The sequence below is a fragment of the Salmo trutta genome, chromosome 28 (genome assembly GCF_901001165.1).
Source record: "Salmo trutta chromosome 28, fSalTru1.1, whole genome shotgun sequence".
In the NCBI taxonomy this organism is placed as follows: domain Eukaryota; kingdom Metazoa; phylum Chordata; class Actinopteri; order Salmoniformes; family Salmonidae; genus Salmo; species Salmo trutta.
This window is the reverse complement of record NC_042984.1, coordinates 11,610,476-11,630,954: the sequence shown is the minus strand read 5'-3', so window position 1 is coordinate 11,630,954 and position 20,479 is coordinate 11,610,476. Positions and strand designations below refer to the sequence as shown.

Here is a 20,479-nt window from a genome sequence, read left to right as displayed (position 1 = left end):
TAAAATGTGTCCTATCTTTGACCTCAATTGATCAGCTTCAATTCCACAGAAGGGAATTCCTTTGTACGGCTCTTGAAGAATCCATGTGAATGAGTTGAAGATTCTTGGTATAGCTCTCCTGTTGCATCAGTATTGTCCCATCAACTGTAATAAACTCTATGCTAACATAACAAAAACTATCATACTCCTCACGGCTGACCTGGAAAACAGCTTTGAGGTGTGGAATCACAGTTGTAGCTAAGGTACAACTGGAGCAAGTACTCCAGTCACATTGCAGTCTTGATCAAGCCAATAGAAGACTGCAGGATCCACTTGTGACATTTTTCCACCTGTATTCACCATTGTTGCCTTGACTTTGTTGTACCAGTAGAGTGATGCATCTGCCAGTCCATACACACACTTCTTTAGTTTCCACAGTGTTCCTTCGCGTTTAGCTTCAGGTGGAGGTCGGATGTGAATGTCCCTTGACAGCTCTGTTCCCTGCAAAAATGCAGATTTGATGTCTATGGAATTAAGTTTCCATTTTTTCTGGCAGATCACTGACATCAGCAATCTGAGTGACTCTGAGGCGCATGTCGGTGAGTCTTTTGGGAGTTCTTCAGCAGCCAGCTGCTCAAAACCTCTAGCCACTAGACATGCTTTAGACACTATTCCAGTTAAGGATTCTTTAAGGGTACACACCCACCTTGTTGAGACACATTTTTGGCCAATGTCTTTGACTTCCTCAAACACTCAATTTTCCCTCCAATTACTGAGCTCATCTAGCTTAGCTGAGTCAAATGACACGTCCTTTGTTTAAAGTACATCATTTTGAATGTCATTGTTTTTCTCGATTTTCCATTGGTTCAATTCTGAGATTATCTACAAGTGACAGGTCAGCTGACCCTGTTGTACCAGAAAGTGTAGCTGGTTCAGAGTACTGCAAGTTGTACCAGTTCTGGTGTTTTCCTTTGGCTTTTCCTGCTCGTCCAATGACGGTTGCTGTATGTGGAATACCACTTTCTCTATCCATGTATTTAACAGTTTGTCCAGTTTTCAGATTGGAACTATGTTCTCTTAACACGTGGCTGTTGTTGAATGTTTTCCTCATTTGAACGCTCAACAGTATTATCTGTGGCATGGTTGAAGGTCTCTGCTTCATTTCCTGTGTCAGTTTCAGTGTCCATATCATTGGATGCGTCATCTGGTAGGTTTGTGTCTGTTAGTGTCCTTTTTGTAATTTTCATTAGGAGGCTGATTCTCAGCAACAGCCCCTCTATCTTGTTGATCATTTACTTTCCGCAATCTTGAGTGATGTACCCTGACAACGATGCCTCCGTGCCTCACAAATATCACCACACCATCTTGGCCAATGACTACTCCCGGTCCTTTCCACTCTTGACAGTCAACTCGTTTGTAGTACACTTTGTTTCCAGTTTCGTACTTCTCATCGGTGGGTCGTAGCTGTTTACGCAGAGCCCTGCAAATTCTTTCTGAGCACTCTGCTTCAGTGAACGCTTTTCTCGCTGCATGTAGTGCTGAAAGGTGTTGCCCCCCATGGACTCACGCTGTTCCCTTCTAGTGCTGGTGGCTTGTCAACCAGTACAGAGGGAAGATTAGGGTTCTGCCAGAACACTAGTTAGTATGGGCTGTAGCCTTGAACATTGGGCTTTGATTGCAAAAAGAAATGTAACTATCTAGGGCTGTGTTCCAGTCACATCCATTGTCTTGCTTCACTTTCAGCATGATCTCTGTGAGTGTTTGATTGTGTCTCTCCAGAAGTCCATTGCTCCATGGACTGTATGCAGCAGTTGTCTTTACTTCCATGTTAAGTTCTCTGCCATTTCTCTTATTTCATTATTATTGAATTCTCCTCCATTGTCACTGTACCATTTCTGGGGCGGGCCATGCACACATATCCAGGAATGAATGAAGTGCTTGATGATGTCACTGGGTTTCTTTGTATTCACAATGCTTCCAGCGCTGAAGCGTGTGAAGTGGTCGATTATGTGAAGGTACCACACACTTGGTCCCAGCTCATGTAGATCTACAGCTACTGTTTCATTGTACTTGGAAGCCAGTGGCAAACCAACAGCTGGTTTGGGCTTAGGTTTACTGTATTTTTGACATGTCTCACAACTGTTAACTACCTGCTGTAGAACGGAAATACTCTCATCGTCATTATTCCCTAAACTTCTGAAGTCTGTCAACTGTAGCATGTCCAAACTGTTTGTGAAGCTTTAACAATACTTTGTGTTTTTCTTTTGTGTTCATGTTCTCTGTGACTGTCAGAATCTCCATGGTTCTCTGTGTCTGTCAGAATCAAATTTTCACACGGACTCTGATGTCTTTGTCTAAAATGTTTACACAATAGTGGCCTGATGTAGTAAGTTCAAGAGTCACTGGTTGTTTAAACATCACTGCCTTGTCATTGTTTATGTCTAGTACAGCCCCTGCCTTCTAGGGAAGCTTTGCTTAATAGTAAGGAGATATCTGCAGGGACCATCTCTGTTTCAATGTGACTCTTAGTCGGACACATTTTTGCTGGTATCTTAACTCTTGGTAGAATGGATGAGTCTCCCATCTCCAAATGTGAAAGCTCTGTTGCTTGGTGTGTCACTCATATTTTGTACTTCTTTCATATTTAGTTCTCTGACATAGCTATCAAGCCATTTTGCACCACACACTGTCTGTGAACATGCAGTATCAATCACAGCAGATCCTAAGGATTCAACAATAATGATCTCAGTATCAGAAGCAGTTTTGTTTGAAAACAGTGTAATGTTACACTGCTCTCTCTCTGTGTTTACATTTTCCTCTTAGTTTAACTTGTTCATTTTTATCAGGACAGTCTAACCCAATGGTAAGTGCTTTGACAAATAGCACATTTTGATCTCCTTCCATATTTGTCCAGTGGATTTGTGCCGGGCAATGGCGCCCTCGTCTGGTTGTCTTGAGGACGTGACTTGTTGGCGCCTTTTCCCCGCTGCTCAGTGTAATATGCTGCGTCACTCATCTGTTATTGGCCCGACAGACGTAATTTCACCCCCCAAAAATTATAGTTCCGACAAAAGTCAGCATAGTACAAGCAGTCAAAGCCAACTGTTTCTCCCTACCAAACAGACAGGCAGTATCTAGCAACTTAAAGCTAACACTGCATCCGGGAGAACCATGTCGTACTTGCGCATCCTATTGTACCTCTGTTCCAAATCAATTATGTAGTCCGTCATTGCAACCAAAATATCTCTCGTAACACTGGCAAAGTTTTAAAATGCCTCGTAGGCACGGTCTTTCTCTTCTTTAAGAAATACAGAATCCAGTGCTCTGATCAGTTCTCATACCATCATCCTTGTTCAAATCCTCCAGGGATATTTCCAGTGCTCTGATCAGTTCTCATACCATCAACCTTGTTCAAATCCTCCAGGGATATTTCCAGTGCTCTGATCAGTTCTCATACCATCAACCTTGTTCAAATCCTCCAGGGATATTTCCAGTGCTCTGATCAGTTCTCATACCATCAACCTTGTTCAAATCCTCCAGGGATATTTCCAGTGCTCTGATCAGTTCTCATACCATCAACCTTGTTCAAATCCTCAACGGATATTTCCAGTGCTGTATCTCGCGCTCTTCCCTCGAGCGATAATATCACCGCAAGTGCTTGCTTTTTCGCATCCAGATTAGTAACATGTGTCCATATTCCAAGTTCATTTTTCCAACTTTCGTACGACCTCTTCTCATCGAAGCGAGGTGGCACATTGTAGTTATTAGCCATCCTCTGCTACCAATGTTAACTCGAAATGACACAACAACAAGGTTCCAGTTTAGCAAAGTTTACTATACTGTATGAACACACTACAAGGTAGCCATTCCACTCAAGGCTAGGTCCATCAACAACTAGACTTCCCGTGCAGGCGCACTCTTGACTGAGTGATAGCCCCGTAATAACAGAAATATAGGGATACTTAAAACATGAACTTAACACTAGTATGTAGACCACTTGAGTTAGACACTGAGGCCCAGTTTCCCAGACACAGATTAAGCTGACTAAAAAGCAATAGAGAAGCTTACCCCTGGACTAAAACCGAAAGTGATTTTTAGTTTAGGTGTGGTCTTAATCTGGATCCAGAAAAACAGCATCTGGTACTATGGCCTCCCCAGACCCTCTTTACCTCCTAGAGCTTGAACCCTAACCCCCATCTATCCCCAGAACCCATCACTTCACCTGCTAGAGAGCTTAACCCTAAACCTGACCCCTAACCCCCGTAAATCTCAAGACTCTCGCTCTCTTCACCTGCTAGAGAGCTTGCCGGCCTTCAGCCTGGCGGAGATGGAGGTGTCCTCGGCAGGGGCGTCAGGTGACTGGGCGTCAGCCCGGGCTCTCCTCTGCTGCTCCAGGTTGTACTCCCGCAGCTCGGCCAATAAAGTGCCTGGAGGAAGAGAGAGGGGGAGTAGACAGGATAGTAAGTTGGTTACATTTGCACATTATTTATGTAACCTTTATTTTATCAGGGAGTCAAACTGAGACTACCAATGTCTCTCACAGATGAGCCCTGAATTACAGAAATTACTGAAAATACACATCGAAATGTAAGCAGGAAGACAGTCATAAATAACAAAGAGATTGATCAATAATAAGGTTCTCAATCAGCTTTTTGAATTGCCCTCGAGGCACCAGAGCATTAGGAAGATGGTTAACCTAATTGAGTAGAGACCGAAGGAACTCCCAGAGTTAACCATCCCTGAGACCGGGGGTGGTAACTCATGTCTAAAGTCTAATAAATATGTTAGGTACTGTGGGAGTTCAGTAAAAGGGCTTTATAAATTAAAACATAGCAATGTAGCAACCTACATGATATCAAAAGGCAGCCAACCAACATTCTGGTAGAAAATGCAGTGATGAGTACTAAAACCGTCACCCGTAATAAAGCACAGTAGAATACTAGAATGAACTGCATTTAACAGCTTTAATGAAGTAGCAGCTGTGTTCATATAGATGTCGCCATAATCTAGGACCGTCGACTGAATAATCTGCTTTCTACTATTTAGCAACAGGCATGACCTATTAAAATCAGAGAAGAAGAACATATACTTAGTTTGACCTGCATTCAATACTAATTTCAGGTCAATAAAGTGTTTCTGTAATACAATGAAGGCAGGCTAGTTTAGAAGGAACCTGGTTAACCATGGGTCTAATAGCATACAACAGTATCATCAGCATACAAGCGCAGGTTAAAAAAAAATTGCAGACAAGTCCATATTATTTCATGTAAACATTTCAGAACCCAGAATTGACCCCTGCGGGACACCTTTCGTTATGTCCAGAAAACCTAATTTAACGCCATCAGTAGATACACAGTTCTATCGGTCAAGTAATTTATAAACCCTGACCATTAAATTGGTTCATAAGTGAAATCTTAGTGAAAATGAAACAAATGTAAACATTGGAAGTGTGTGTAGTTTCAGCTTTGAATACAAACAGCTTGACTGTATATGGTTGTGTGTATGATGTAGCCTACAAACCAATCTGTTTGCAGAGTGTGTATCCCAGGTGTCTAGCTCCACTCAGCAGCAGACGCAGTACAGTGTCTCTAGTGGTTCCGTCTCCTCTGGACAGCTGGAGCAGGATGTTAGCTGCATCCTCCAGACCCTCCTCTGAACACGAGTGACTGGTCAGCACCTGGGGAGGGGCGGGGAAGAGTGTTACTCTAGCCAAAAAACATTCCTTACCTCAGGACACTTCAACAGGTGAAACCCCAAGAAACTAAAGACCAAGAAATAGCAGCACTGTGTTGATCTGAATTTACTTTCAGGACCTAGAAACAGGCGTACATTTCAGCGTAGGACGCCTTCATCAGAGCCTTGCGTAAGAAAAGGTGGGAGGCACTTACATTAGCCTCGCAGGAGAGTCCCACTAGTGTTACTAAAACCTGGGTGGTTCATTATGAACCAAACGGAAGAAAACAGACCAACAGGAAGGAAGTACTACTGTAGGGACATCACTAGACGTTGCTTTGTAGCCCGCAGCTGAAAGTGCCTGGATGTTACACTACGTTTGAACAGTTTCTACTACACCAACAGATACACCTAGCTATGTAGAGAGCTATGAGCCTTCCCAGTTAGGGACCCAGTGTTGTTTTAGAGCGCATTCTGTTCTGTACCTCGACAGAGAGCTGCAGTTGTTTCTCAGTGAGTCCAGTGGAGGCAAGCTTGGTGTCACTTTCAATACAGAGCACGGTCGCTCGATGCTTCCCTGTTGAGACAAAACACAATCACATCACACACACATCATTATAGTCTTCTATTATGGTGCGTTACCTTGTTGCGTTCACAAAGATAAACATTGACACTATTAGTATTGCGTGACGGGTAGACAAGCCCAAACTACCCTTGGTGACAAAGTCAATCTCATCTTAACCCACTCTGATAAACTGATGTCAGTGTAGCTGCGGTGCGTTCTCACCGGTTGCGCTGGCTCCAGTAGAGGTGGGTATGGACACTATAGCTGTGGAAGATGAACCCTGAGCTGGAACTACCACCCCTACAGTGGTCCCCTGAGCAGAGGCTGAGACAGAGCCCGGAGCACCTGCTGTTGCTGCTACACTGGTGGCAGTGGTGGGATTGCCAGCTCCGGCGGTGGTAGACTGCGGTGTCGGGTGTCCAGCTGGGACTTCAGAAGCCTTATTATCAGGCAAGGCGATGGAGATGAGGGACAGGAGACGCAGCAGTTTCTCGGTGAGCAGGGAGGAGCGTCGTATCACTGGGTGGGACAGCATATTCATCAGCTGGCCCAGCGGAGAGGCCTCCAGGCTGTACTGAGCCCCCTCGGCATCCCCTCCTGCCCCTAGGGGAACAGTCTTCATGGAGGCCTTGCCTTTCCTCGACACATTCATGTTGTCCAGTTTCACCAGCAGGTCCCAGAAGTCGGTGGAGATGCCCAGGGACTGGGGGGTGATGGCCGTTCCACAGGCACCCCCGCCCAGGGAGTTCTGGGCTGAGGAGGGAGTGGAGCAGGCGTTAGTCTGGGTAGATCTAGAGCCTCCTCCTGCTGTTCCAGTAAGGATGGAGGCAGCAGCACACAGACGGGAGTCCAGATCAGAGGTGGAGGAGGAGAGCAGGTCCTTACAGCGCTGCTGGGTGAAGTGACTGGGGAACACCTGGCGATAAGAGAGTAACACACGAGGTTAATGACCTGGACTAATTGAGACATTACATTAACAATTCACTATTTCCATAACATTTTGAAACCCACTTTCAAAGTAAAAAAATTGAGTTAAAGACCAAGACATACAAAGGCTCTGGTCTGAGCCCTAAAATGAATGACTGATACAGATTCCAGACCCACTTTCCCTGAGAAGTACCATGTTCACCCACTCATCCAGTACTAAACTGTCTCCTACCTTGGCCAGTTGGATAAGAGTATCCAGTACGTGTCGACAGACCACAGGGGCGGCTTGGGGGTGGATGTGTACAGTCGACCCTCCTCCCCCTGCACACGTCACCCCAGCTGTAACCCCCTGTACCCCTCCTCCCAGGGTCCCCCCAGGCCCTCCTGACGTCCCCCCAGCAGAGTGCCGGTCGGCGTGCTTCCGCCCCGACGCCCGTTGGATCTGGAAAATGTTTGTGCGGCAGCCTAGAGCCGCGTCCATGGAAACGGACAGCCAAGAAAGCTGGGAGGAGCTACGAGACTCCACCCTGTTGATCAACTCCAGAGAGGAGGAGGAAGAGGAGGAGAGGGAGGAGGCAGCGGTAGCTGTGGTCGTAGATCCTTTACTCCCTCCGTAACCTCCCTGACCGCCGGCGGTCCGCTTGCCTCTGGCGTCTTCCAGGCGGGTGGTCTCGACACACACCTCACTCTCGCTGCTGCGCTGCAGGATGGAGAGGAGACTGCGGATGACCCAGCCACGCGTCTGGGAGTGGTAGCACAGGTTGCGGAGCACGCGGTGCAGACGGCTGGTGTTGAGTTTGGGTTCGTCTACGAAGAGGAGGACCAGAAGACAGGACAAGGCCTCGTGGTCCAGGAGCAGACGACCACGCAGACGCAGCAAAGAGTCCACGCTGGAACTAGACGGCCTGGGGAGAGGACAGAGGACACGTTAGACGGAACCTTAAGACCACGCGTTCTCCTTAAAACATCACACAGACACATTCTCCCTTCACCAACAATCCTGTCCCTCTCACCTGCTGTGGTTGGCCCCTCCTCCCATCTGGAAGGTCCCTCCTCTCTGCACGGCAAGGCGGGTGTACTGTACTCCTCGGTTTCCCCCCAGGCGGCTGGTAAACGCAGGCGACCTCAAGATGGCCGACAGGGCCGAGCTGGAACTATGGCCAAATAGCCTCTCGTGCATCAGCTGTCTCTGACGAGCCTGTTGATGTCAAATTTACAATCAATGCAATGATGAAATAACTGAATAATAAGGGGTTTCTCATGTTTTACATCTAAGCACATGATGTAGCCGAAACAGTATTTGATCAATTCTGTTTTTTTATCGAAGATATTCTACGTGGGTTGGCACAGTTGTGTTACTTGGTGATAGTGTGTAGAAAAAAAACAATCTTACACTCACCTCCTGCTCACGGCGCAGCGCGGCTGCCTCGGCGGCGATGTCCGGGGGCATCACTGCCAGCACGCTGTCCTCCATATCTTCCAGGACGGAGCGACGCAGCTCCGAGGGGAGGGTCTGGATGAAGGTGACAGGGTCCAGGGGAGTGTCGCCCTGCGTGGGCTGCTGGGACAGCTCTCTACGTTGCTGCTCTGCCCTCTGCTGCGCTAGCACCTGGGGGAGGGAGAAGGGGAGAGAGAGAGAGACAGGGATAAGGGAAGAGGCAGGTTCGACAGAGACTTCTAGACACCATCTAGAACTATACCACTTTAAACCAAAATAAGTTAAACAACATATAAAGGCTTTATTGAGAATTCATAACGTCTTCAAAATAATTCTTACACAGTTCAGTCCTACAACTACATGGCTGGTTAAATAATACGATTTTTTAATAGTCCTAAGTTGTGTTCCTCACCTCCTCCTGTATGGCGGGTGGCAGGGCAGCCAGAAACTCAGGGCTGACCTCCGTGACCCCGGGTCCTCCTCCTAGTACTGGGGTGGTGGTGGAGGGGAGGGTGGATGAGGCAGGGGGGCGTGCCGGGGGTCGGATACCCAGCTGGTTCTGGAGCACCTCACGACGGATGTCCTCTGGAAGAGCTGCCAAGAAGGACGGGTCAACACCCTCTGGTAGACTGATGCCTGGACAGAGAGAGGGGCGACTGTAGAAATGTAGAGCTCTACTGTCCATGAAGTACAATTAGGGCACCTGATGTGCAACAGGTGAGCAGTACAATCAGGCGCGTTAGAATAGTGTTGGATGCCCACCACTGAGGGAGAGGGACAGATAAAAAACAACCAATGAGACTCTTCTTACCTGCCAGTGGGTCCTCATCCTCATTGCTGGTGGATGGGAGTGGCTCTTCCTGGATGGCCTGAGATTGGCTGTTGGCACGGTCACTCAGGGGCATGGTCTCTCCAGGGGGGGAGACAGTGGTGGAGCTACAGAGGGAGAGAGAGGGAGGAAGGGGGTGAATGGCTTGGCATGAGAAAAATAGTTTTGTTTAGCTCATCTTTCCCTCAGAGCCTCTGCCTAGATCACATTTATTTTGATCTGATGTTAGTTTAGATCACATTGATATAAGCAATATAGAACAGTAGTAGCTTCATGTTACCCTCTGACAGGTGAGGTAGAATGTATCATGTTCGATATAAACCTATCCAAATCTTCTGGAGCTAAAGAAGGGCTAGGGTTCAAATTTGGAATGTATCGTTCGTATTGTCTTCTAAGACCCTCACCAGGTCTCTGCGTCTGTGTGCGCGTCCGTCAGCCCGCTGTCTCCACTCCCAGACAGCTCCTGAGACAGATGGACAGCCTGGGCAGGGTTGGGGACATGCTCTTCCTGCGTGGCAGAGGCGGGGCTACTGGTATCCATGGGAGACCCTTCCAATTGTGACACGCCCACTGCTGCAGGCTCAGAGGTCTCCACGATGTCTGGACTCAGGGAGGCTGGTGCGGGCAAGACAGGGGAGGAGAGGACAAGGAAGAGAAGCAAAATGTTGATACAATAAGCACCTCTTTATAGGCTGATGACAACATCCTGGGAAAAACAATGTGGTTGCATTTACACCTGCTTTGTTCCGATATCTACACTAGCACAACACTGTGAAGCAATGTGTAGTTAGCCATGACGGGTATATTTAAAAGACAGATTGTTGTCAGACAGATAGCTCCACAGCATCACTGCAAATACAAGATGTGTGTCCTCACTGCTCATCAAATCACTCTGTGAAAGAGTGGAATGGTCTCAAATGTGCAAACTCGGCCAGCCGGTGCTGGGGGCGAGCTAAAACGAACATGCTGATACTTTTTACAGTTCAAAGCTAGTCCACCTTTCCTGCCTCCATCCATCATCTCTCCTCCTCTCACCAATAGGGGGCGCCGGGGACATTTCCATCTGGGATGCCTCAGCTTCACAGTTCAGCCTATCGGATGAAGCGGTCAGGTCAGGAAGACCCGCCCCCGCCAGTGTGGCCAGCGAATTGGCGTGCGACTCGGCCAGGAGCAGATCTGTGATTGGCTGGTGGACCTGCTGGCTGATGGCGGTCTCCAGGAAGACCAGGGCCTGTTCGTGGGGGGCTGGGGTGGTGGGGGTGACCTCTCCTGAAGGGGGCGCGGTAAGGAAGCCTTCTGAGACCCTGGGGGGATCCAGACAGGACACCTCACTGCCCTGGGGCTCACCTTCTGAACCAGGGAAGACACACAGAACAGAGGGGACAACTGACAAACAGTTCTGATTTTGAGCAACAGGTTCACTTGATGTCACTGATGGGACAACAAACAGAACAGGAGATGAGTCAAACTAACTCAATAGGAAGCAATAGGTTCACTACTTCAGTTACAGCAGATCCTACAGGTGTGCTAGTACTGTAGATTTTATCAGTGGAACTGGCTGTGGTATTCAAGCAGAGGTTTAAGGAGCCCCGAGTCAGAGAGGTAACAATGACATCAGCGGTCCAAACCTTTAGTTTCTTTCCTGAGTGAGATCGCTGTGAGATGTTGTTGGGCAGCACTGAGGAAGGCAGTAAGTTGTATAGTTATCTCCCGTACGGGGCGCACTATCCTGATCCCCAACAACAACACAACTTACTACCTCACCACAGCACAGCCATAGAAGGGTTCCAGCCATACAACAAGCGGACAGAAGCACATTACAACATCACTGCATAGAAATATAATATTACGTAATACTGTCACAGTAACATGTTTTTCAACCATCAGTTGCAGAGTAACCGTCCACAATCAATCAAATTTTATTGATCAATAAGACGGCAGTCCTGTTGTTTCCATGGTAATAGTTGGGTCGCCATGGCGTTGCCGTGGGAAAGACAGTAGACTGTATAGTCATCTCCCAGATCTGGTGTGATCCTAAAACTATACAAACTACTACCTCAGCCCACAGCCCGCTAATCTGTCCGTCCGCCCGTCTGCCCACTGGCTTCAGAAGGGTCCAGAGGGTTTGGGTTAGGCTACTAAAGACATGCACAGAAGAATAACACACTGAAAATGACCAGAACATTATCTGAAAAGAATTTCACTTGAGCAAAATTGTTTACAAGTTAGAGCTTCAAACTTCGATGAATCCGGTAAAAGCAATATTACAAATAGAGGCATTTCAAAACAAAAAGTGGCAGTACCAGCAGTGGTCTCTCCAGCAGCAGTGTTGACCGTCCCCAGTCCTGAGCCCTGTAGACTCTGTTCCCTGGCCTCCTCTCCTCCTCCTGTCCTTCTGTCGTTCTGCTTAGCCTCCTCTTCCTCAGCCAGCTGTCTCCGTCTTTTTTCCCTCCTCTCCTCCAGCTCCTCGTCTCTCAGAGTCTCCAGGTGCTGCAGGATAGGAACCTTCACCACTGGGAAGGAGAGAGAAATAGAGGGGTGGGGTTAGAGGGGTAAAGTGTACTGTGTGTGACTGCATGATTCAGCAACAATATGAGAATCAGGGAATACAAAAATAATAATTTGTCAGTCCAATAGCAGACTAGTAGAAGATTTGAAATACCTGCGACACAGTCGTGCATGCTCTCAGCATCCAGCACTTTACACTCATCAGTCCATCGGGTTAAGGCAGTGGGGATACTGGACAGAGTGCCTGGAAAGACCGGACAGAAACAGAATTACGAGCAATTCAAAGAAATGCAAATCCAAGCTTTGACTGGGGCTACTAGCACAGACTAAGCCCTTAGGACACCATTTCCCACAGAGATTCCTCCTTGTCCTGGACTTATTCTCTAATGAAAGTATTTCCACATCCAGGACTAGGCTTAACGTGGGTCTGGTAAAGCGGCCCCATAGAGCAGCGTGGACTGGTGGACAGTGAGTGAGTGTCCTACCTGCTTGTCCTCCGGTGCTGCTCTGCTCGTGGAAGAAGTCGTCCAGTAGCTCGTCGTCAGATCGGGCGATGATGTGCACGTCCTCGTTGCCCACCAGGAGTCGGGCACGGCCGCGGGACTGCAGTGGCAGAGAGCTGGACAGCTGCAGGATGTCTGCTGCAGCACTGGGACCCAGCAGTCTAGAGGAGGGAAGGCACAGGCATATATATGATCTTAGTATTCTCTTTAAACCCACCCACATACATGACCTTCTTGGAAATGGACCTGAGTCAAACATCAGTAAAGCAACTAGTGTCAATACTTTGTTTATGAGGTGTGATTGATTTTGCTTGGACTATGAACTTGGGGACTATTCCAAAGATCCCTTTGTACCTGGCAAACTAAATCAAAAGGCAGCTGAAGTATTTGACCGAATCAAGGAAAAGTCCCATTAATTAATCTATTCATTCACTGTAGCATCTGTCTTACCTCTGCAGGATGAGTGGGGGGTTGGGCTGTCTGTTCCCAGGGTAGTGGACGTGTATCGTGTGGCCTGTGTTGGCAGTGAGCTGGCGTAGCGTTCTCTGGCTGCGACCCATGCCTTGCGCTAGACGGTTGTTGGTGCCCGCTCCGCCCAGCGTTAAGGAGCCGTGGTCGGCGTGACGCACCATCAGGGGGTGGGAGCTGGGGATGTTGCCTGGGGAGGGAGGGATGTCAGCTGATGGGAACATGATAAACAGAGAGAACAGTTGCAGACATTAGGGGGACACGTAGTGACACAACCCCGTCATTCTACATACCGTTACATGGTTATCATAATCTAGGCTATATATTACTACAGCTACATAGCTAATCCAGCTATTGGTAAGGCTGTGTGTCTGTAGTCTTAGTTGTTAAAGAGGATTTCGAAGAGAGACTAGAAATCTACTTGGAGATATCAGGGCGAGTACTCATAAAGCATCTGAGAAGGAGTGCTGATCTAGGATCAGCTCTGCCTTTCAGACTAAAAGGAATATGACTGACAGGGGTTACTAATCCTAAATTAGCACTCCTACACCAAGAAGCTTTATAAATATGGGCCCAGGCCAATAACATAAATTGCCTTCTAAATCTATCCATATATTAAAAACAAAGACGAATAAAACACCAAGATGACTCACCGGTGGTGGAGAACATGTTGTCAAACTCGATGATGAGATCATCGTCGCGGTCAAACCTCTCGAAGCGGATGTGTGGCGCTGCGTTGATGTCTGGGAAATCTTCATCCAGCTCCATCTCCGACCCTTCATCATCATCATCCTCATCACCTTCATCATCCTGAGAGAAAGAGAACATGGAATATTTTTCTTACATAATAGTGTAAAACTAACTCTAAAGTGAATGGAGACCGTTCAGAAGGGACCGAGAGGGTTCAACCAGATCTTCCCTATATTAGCCCATTAAGCCGGAGCCAATGCAACTCCTCAGGTCTCAAAAAAGGCTACTTGTCAAGTATGGCTATTTGTTACACAAACACCAAAAACACTCCCTTTTCCTCACCTGGTCCTCCTCCTCCTCTTCCTCTTCTTCCTCCTCCTCTTCATCTTGGCTGTCTTCATCATCATTGCTGCCGCTGGAGTCTTCCTCCTGCGTGTGCTCCTCATCCTCAGGCTCCAGGATGTTCATAGAGTCTACGGTAGGAAAAGATGGACAGTTGGAGGGTGAGATGGAGGACAGTGAAGGAGTTGGAGGGTGAGATGAAGAGATGGAGGACAGTGAAGGAGTTGGAGGGTGAGATGGAGAGAACAGTGAAGGGTTGATGGAGAGACAGTGAAGGACAGATGGATTGAGACCAAACCATTCAACACACTTTGACCCTTTTCACACGAATAACCCCATAGTACTGAATACAACAAATGAAATAGTAATTTAATGTATCTTTATGACAAATCCGAGCCAAGCTATACTGTGTTGGCCTGGTTACGCATCCACCATAACTGTCGGAATCATGGAGAGGACAACGTGAAAAGAAACCATCAGCGCCAGCACTGACCTTCTCTGTTGGTCTGTAGTGTAGAAGCCTGACTGATATTGGATGGTGCCTCATCCATCAACACGTCCTCTTGTGATTCGTCCTCACCGCTACCACGTCCCACTGAGTGACAGAACAACCGATATAACAAAATCTAAAAAATAACCCATCAAGACTATTGTATGTGCCCGCCCCTTTCAATTGACACCATCCCATATCAGTCTGATGAGCCCAGTGGTGTATTCAGAGGGGTGAAACGTTAACAATATTTCCAATAGAGATGTAAGCAAAATAGTAGAACATTTGCCCATTTCTGCACGACAGACCTATTCTACAACAAAACAATTCTACCTGGAGGTTGTGTAACGTTTCACCCTTCTGAACAGAGTCCTGGACAGCAGGCTTCTCTGCTTACCAATAATGGAGCTGTTGACGGTGCCGGCATCTCTCTCCAACAGCTCGTCTATCAGATCCACCAGCTCGTTCTCTACCTGCATGGCTGTGGTGCTGAGCACCTCCGGCTGTCCAGCGATGACCACTGTGTCTCCCTCCGTCTCTCCATCCATCAGGTCACCGTCTGTCCCTTGGACCCTGTGACTGCCCTCGACCAGAGTCCCCTCAACCTCACCCGAGTCACCTGCAACGAACATGGATCCAGTAAAATGAACGGAACGATAAGCCTAGAACAGTCCAAATTAGGCTTTTCTATTTCCCTTTGCTTCTGTGGAGTACATGTTTGTGTGTAGTGAGAACATATTTGTTAGTACATGTGTATTTATGAGTGAGTGAGTGAGTGAGTGAGAGAGAGGAGAGAGAGAGAGTGTGTGTGTGTGTGTGTGTGTGTGTGTGTGTGTATATATATATATATATATATATATATATATATGCAAGGATTAGTACATTGCTAAACATGACCACTTTGTTGACCTGATAGCCAGCAAGGTAAGAAAAGTAATGTCACCAACAGCACACATGCATAAACATTCTTGTGTAAGGGGAAGCTGGTTTGAGGTTTATGATTGTGTGTTATGATTGTGTTTTCCTGTGTGCCAGATATTGTTGTGGGGAGAGGCCAGGGGGAGGTGCTCATTTTGGAAGTGGGCTGCTCATTGGACGGCTACATGGAGCCGGCCTTGGCTGAGAAGCCGCTTCAGTACCAGCCCCTCGTGGCATGCTGGGACAGCCTGGGGTGGAGGTGCCAGCTGGTGGTGCTGATATTTGGCAGTCTCGGCCATGTACACAGGCTTGCAGGGAGTGGCCTCCAGATTGAGGGACTGACAAAAACGAGGGCAAAGAAATTGGCTAGGTACTGCTCTGTTTCAGCTGTCGTGGGCAGCCTAGCTGTTTGGGAGAAGGGGGTGCTTTCTGTACCCTTGCGTGCCATGCATACAGGGACCTTTGAAATGTTTGGATCCTTTTTTTGACCCATTTGATGAAGCTCCAGACAAACAGTTCTTGTGCTGACATTGCTTCAAGAGGCAGATTGGAAAATCGGTAGTGAATGTTGAAACCGAGGACCGATAATTTTTATGTGCTACAGCACTCAGCGGTCCCGTTCTGTGAGCTTGTGTGGCCTACGACTTTGAGGCTGAGCCTATGGTGCTCCTAGATGTTCCTACTTCACAATAAAAGCACTTACAGTTGACCTGGGCAGCTCTAGCAGGGATGAAATTTGACGAACTGACTTGTTGGAAAGCTGGCATCCTATGACAGTGCCACATTGAAAGTCACTGAGCTCTTCAATAAGGCCATTCTACTACCAATGTTTGTCTATGGAGATTGCATGGCGGTGTGCACAATTTTATACACCTGTCAGTTATGGCTGATATAGCCAAATCCACAAATTTGAAGGAGTGTCCACATACTTTTGACCATGTAGAGTGTGTACCAGTCAGAAGATGGATACAACTACTCATTCGTTTTTCTTTATTTTTTACTAGTTTCAACATTGTAGAATAATAGTGAAGACATCAGAACTATGAAATAATACAAATGGAAGCACGTAGTAATCAAAAGTGTTAAACAAATCAAAGTATTATTTATATTTCAGATTCTTCAAAGTAGCCACCCTTTGCCTTGATGACAGCTTTGCACACTCTTGGCATTCTCTCAATCAGCCTCACGAGGTAGTCACCTGGAATGCATTTCAATTAACAGGTGTGCCTTGTTCAAGTTTTTTGTTGTTGTAGTATTTCTTTCCTTCTTAATGCGTTTGAGCCAATCAGTTGTGTTGTGACAACTGGTCTTTTACCAAGTAGGGCTAAGTCCATATTATGGCATGAACAGCTGAAAGAGCAAAAGAGAAAATGACAGTCCATAATCACTTTAAGACATGAAGGTCAGTTAATGCAGAACATTTCATTGACTTTGAAAGTTCCTTCAAGTGCAGTCCCAAAAACCATCGAGCACTATGATGAAACTGGCTCTCATGAGGACCGTCATAGGAAAGGAAGACCCAGAGTTACCTCTGCGGCAGAGGATAAGTTAGAGTTACCAGCCTCAGAAATTGCAGCCCAAATAAATTCTTCAGAGTTCAAGTAACAGACATATCAATATCAACTGTTCAAAGAAGACTGCCTGAAATCATGCCTTCATGGTCAAATTGCTGCAAAGAAACCACTACTAAAGGACAACAAAAAGAAGAAGAGACTTGCTTGGGTGAAGAAACACGAGCAACGGACATTAGACCGGAGGACATCTGTCCTTTGTTCTGATGAATCCAAATTTGAGATTTTTGGTTCCATCCGCCATGTCTGTGAGACACAGAGGAGGTGAACGGATGATCTCCGCATGTGTGGTTCCCACAGTGAAGCATGGAGGATGTGGTGTGATGGTGCTTTGCTGGTGACAATGTCTGTGATCCATTTAGAATTCAAGGCACACTTATCCAGTATACATATTAATACACACAAACTCCGCAAAAAATAAACTTCCTCTCACTGTTAACTGTGTTTATTTTCAGCAAACCGAACATATGTTCATACAAATATTTACACAAAATTCAACAACTTAGACAAACTGAACAGTTTCCACAGACATGTGACTAAACAGAAATGGAATAATGTGCCCCTGAACAAAAGGGGGTCAAAATCCAAAGTAACAGTCAGTATCTAGTGTTGCCACCAGCTGCATTAAGTACTGCAGTGCATCTCCTCCTCATTGACTGCACCGGATTTGTCAGTTTTTGCTGTGAGATGTTACCCCACACTTCCACCAAGGCACCTGCAAGTTCCCGGACATTTCTGGGGGAATGGCTCGAGCCCTCACACTCCGATCCAACAGGTCCCAGACGTGCTCAATGGGATTGAGATCCGGGCTCTTCGCTGGCCATGGCAGAACACTGACATTCCTGTCTTGCAGGAAATCATGCACAGAACAAGCAGTATGGCTGGTGGCATTGTCATGCTAGAGGGTCATGTCAGGATGAGCCTGCAGGAAGGGTACCACATGAGGAAGGAGGAGGTCTTCCCTGTAACGCACAGCATTGAGATTGCCTGCAATGACAAGCTTAGTCCGATGATGCTGTGACACACAGCCCCAGACTGTCATAAACCCTCCACCTCCAAATCGATCCCGCTCCAGAATACAGGCCTCGGTGTAATGCTCATTCTTTCGACGATAAACGCAAATCCGACCATCACACCTGGTGAGACAAAACCACGACTCGTCAGTGAAGAGCACTTTTTGCCAGTCCTGTCTGGTCCAGCGACGATGGGTTTGTGCCCACAGGCAACGTTGTTGCCGGTGATGTCTGGTGAGGCCCTGCCTTCACCAGGCCTACAAGCCCTCAGTCCAGCCTCTCAGCCTATTGTGGACAGTCTGAGCACTGATTGTGGATTGTGCGTTCTTGGTGTAACTCATGCAGTTGTTGTTGCCATCCTGTACCTGTCCTGCAGGTGTGATGTTCGGATGTACCGATCCTGTACAGTTGTTGTTACACGTGGTCTGCCACTGCGAGGACAATCAGCTGTCCATCCTGTCTCCCTCTAGCGCAGTCTTAGGCGTCTCACAGTACGGACATTGCAATTTATTGCCCTGGCCACATCTGCATGCCTCCTTGCAGCATGCCTAAGGCACGATCACACAGATGAGCAGGGACCCTGGGCATCTTTCTTTTGGTGTTTTTCAGAGTCAGTAGAAAGGCCTCTTTAGTGTCCTAAGTTTTCATAACTGTGACCTTAATTGCCTACCGTCTGTAAGCTGTTAGTGTCTTAACTACTGTTCCGCATGTTCATTAATTGTTTATGGTTCATTCAACAAGCATGGGAAACAGTGTTTAAACCCTTTACAATGAAGATCTGTGAAGTTATTTGGATTTTTAAAAATTATCTTTGAAAGACAGGGTCCTGAAAAGGGGACTTTTCTGTTTTTGCTGAGTTTATACACACACACACACACACACACACACACACACACACACACACACACACACACACACACACACACACACACACACACCCCCTGTGGTACCTTGTGTGTTGCTGTTTGAGTCCCTGGCGGCTCCCACAGTGTCATGCTCAGCCTTGTTCTTGCTGGATCCCCCCTTCCCTCCAAACAGGCTGCTGGGCTGGTTGACGATACGGGACAGAGTCTCCAGGGGTTTCAGAGCTGCATTCACCGTGTTGGCCATGTTAGGACTGAGATAAGAGAAGAAATCAATGGTGAGAAAATATGCAAAAATCATTCAGCGACAAGTTGAGAAAATTATGCAAATTTCAGACTGCAATGACCAATAGGGAGGAGAGCTGTGGCTAGACAGGCTTTGTTATAACTTTTTTTGGAAGAAAGACCCACGGGGGAGAATTCACTGATGCCTTACTATAAATGTAATAATTAGGGCTGTTGTGGTGACCGCCACACTGACAGTAAAATTCCAAGTGACCATTGATTCAAGGTAATCTCCTCCCATTCTGCGCTCTGTAGGCCTACATGAATGGCACTGACACGTTGCCAGTACCCAACTCGCCATCATTGTAAATAAGATTTTTTTCTTAATTGACTTAACTGGTTAAATAAAAATGTTTTATGTCTTTGAACTTCCGAGAGGTGACTTAACGTTGGACAAGAGCTAACAAGCATGTGTGCAGAGCAGCACAAGAATTAAAATCACGTCTTACCTTTTTATAGTTAATAAATCCAATGGGAAACGTGATAAGGATACTATAGTTATCTAGCATCGAAAAAGAGAAACCATTTCTGAGTCACGCATGTAACGTCGTCAGTAGGCTACAGTAATCTATGCTCTGGAGCGGGAGAGGGGCTGGTAGCCTACACACTGGCAAAGACTCAATTGGCAAGCAGACACTAGAATAACTGAGTGACAGAGCTTTGCATAGGTACTTTTTTTGTGTGGGACTGGAAGAAAATGCCCGGACTTTGAAAAAAATGTACCGGTTCTATTCCGGAATAGTAGATTCACTTCCGTTCCCGGTCCTGATTCTATTCTTCAAATAATGTTTTCTTTCCAGGTTTTCGGTTCTGTTCCCTAAACTGGTTCCAACCCCTGCTCAGCACTCTATTGTCCATCTAAATCACTCTGACATAAATGCAATTGAAAGTCACAAACACTTCATGATTGCATTTGAATAATCTGAATGAGGATAAATGGTGATGGGGTTAGAGGTTGTGTTTCGAAATGGACCTGGGGCTTTCCCAGCCGGATACAATATGAACAAATACATTTTTAAAACAGAGACCTGGTCAGGTCCAACACCCAGTTGAATTTGTACTTTATTAACCAGAACGGAGAATGGGAGAGAGCGAACAACAGCGCCTGTACGGTGCTAGTGATCAGGGGAGGGGCCGTGCAGGGTGTCTTCCCACTGTGAGTGACACGGGAGCAGGAATAGAAACAGAGACGACAAGCACTGTTAAGTCACGTTAGTAGACTAACTTTTTCCTAGTTATTTATCATCCCATCCAGTTACATAGTACCCTTCTTGACTGCACCAAACCTTGAGTAGCTAGTCAAGCTAGCTAGGCTAATTGAGGCTAGCCTCATAACGTTACTTCACTTCTACCCAACATACAGCTAAAAGCAACAACTCCGTTCGGATTATAAATAGCAGCCCACCGGTTGGCTTTT

General features: G+C 46.8%; 1 protein-coding gene and 1 long non-coding RNA gene across 19 annotated transcripts in view; both read right to left on the bottom strand.

The window, feature by feature from the left end:
* The window catches only part of LOC115165470 (E3 ubiquitin-protein ligase HUWE1), an 85,756-nt gene that overhangs the window by 12,795 nt on the left and 52,482 nt on the right, over nucleotides 1-20,479 (bottom strand). For 14 of the 18 annotated variants that reach the window (XM_029718607.1, XM_029718624.1, XM_029718616.1 and 11 more), the window contains 20 exons: nucleotides 18,865-19,031; nucleotides 14,810-15,031; nucleotides 14,416-14,517; nucleotides 13,923-14,053; nucleotides 13,544-13,700; nucleotides 12,873-13,101; nucleotides 12,405-12,583; nucleotides 12,074-12,163; nucleotides 11,715-11,924; nucleotides 10,447-10,761; nucleotides 9,816-10,026; nucleotides 9,394-9,518; nucleotides 8,995-9,218; nucleotides 8,538-8,753; nucleotides 8,158-8,342; nucleotides 7,377-8,049; nucleotides 6,440-7,133; nucleotides 6,138-6,229; nucleotides 5,500-5,656; nucleotides 4,271-4,406 (listed from right to left, as the gene is read on the bottom strand). In XM_029718607.1, the coding sequence (XP_029574467.1) occupies nucleotides 4,271-4,406; nucleotides 5,500-5,656; nucleotides 6,138-6,229; nucleotides 6,440-7,133; nucleotides 7,377-8,049; nucleotides 8,158-8,342; nucleotides 8,538-8,753; nucleotides 8,995-9,218; nucleotides 9,394-9,518; nucleotides 9,816-10,026; nucleotides 10,447-10,761; nucleotides 11,715-11,924; nucleotides 12,074-12,163; nucleotides 12,405-12,583; nucleotides 12,873-13,101; nucleotides 13,544-13,700; nucleotides 13,923-14,053; nucleotides 14,416-14,517; nucleotides 14,810-15,031; nucleotides 18,865-19,031 (4,515 nt within the window). The remainder of the gene's footprint in view (nucleotides 1-4,270; nucleotides 4,407-5,499; nucleotides 5,657-6,137; nucleotides 6,230-6,439; nucleotides 7,134-7,376; nucleotides 8,050-8,157; nucleotides 8,343-8,537; nucleotides 8,754-8,994; nucleotides 9,219-9,393; nucleotides 9,519-9,815; nucleotides 10,027-10,446; nucleotides 10,762-11,714; nucleotides 11,925-12,073; nucleotides 12,164-12,404; nucleotides 12,584-12,872; nucleotides 13,102-13,543; nucleotides 13,701-13,922; nucleotides 14,054-14,415; nucleotides 14,518-14,809; nucleotides 15,032-18,864; nucleotides 19,032-20,479) is intronic. The other 4 variants (XM_029718613.1, XM_029718625.1, XM_029718612.1 and 1 more) reach the window with 3 other exon arrangements.
* Nucleotides 1,220-4,264, bottom strand: LOC115165479 (uncharacterized). Its single transcript, XR_003870178.1, has 2 exons — nucleotides 3,386-4,264; nucleotides 1,220-3,327 (listed from the first exon to the last, which is right to left on the bottom strand). It is a non-coding gene; the product is annotated as an uncharacterized LOC115165479 (long non-coding RNA).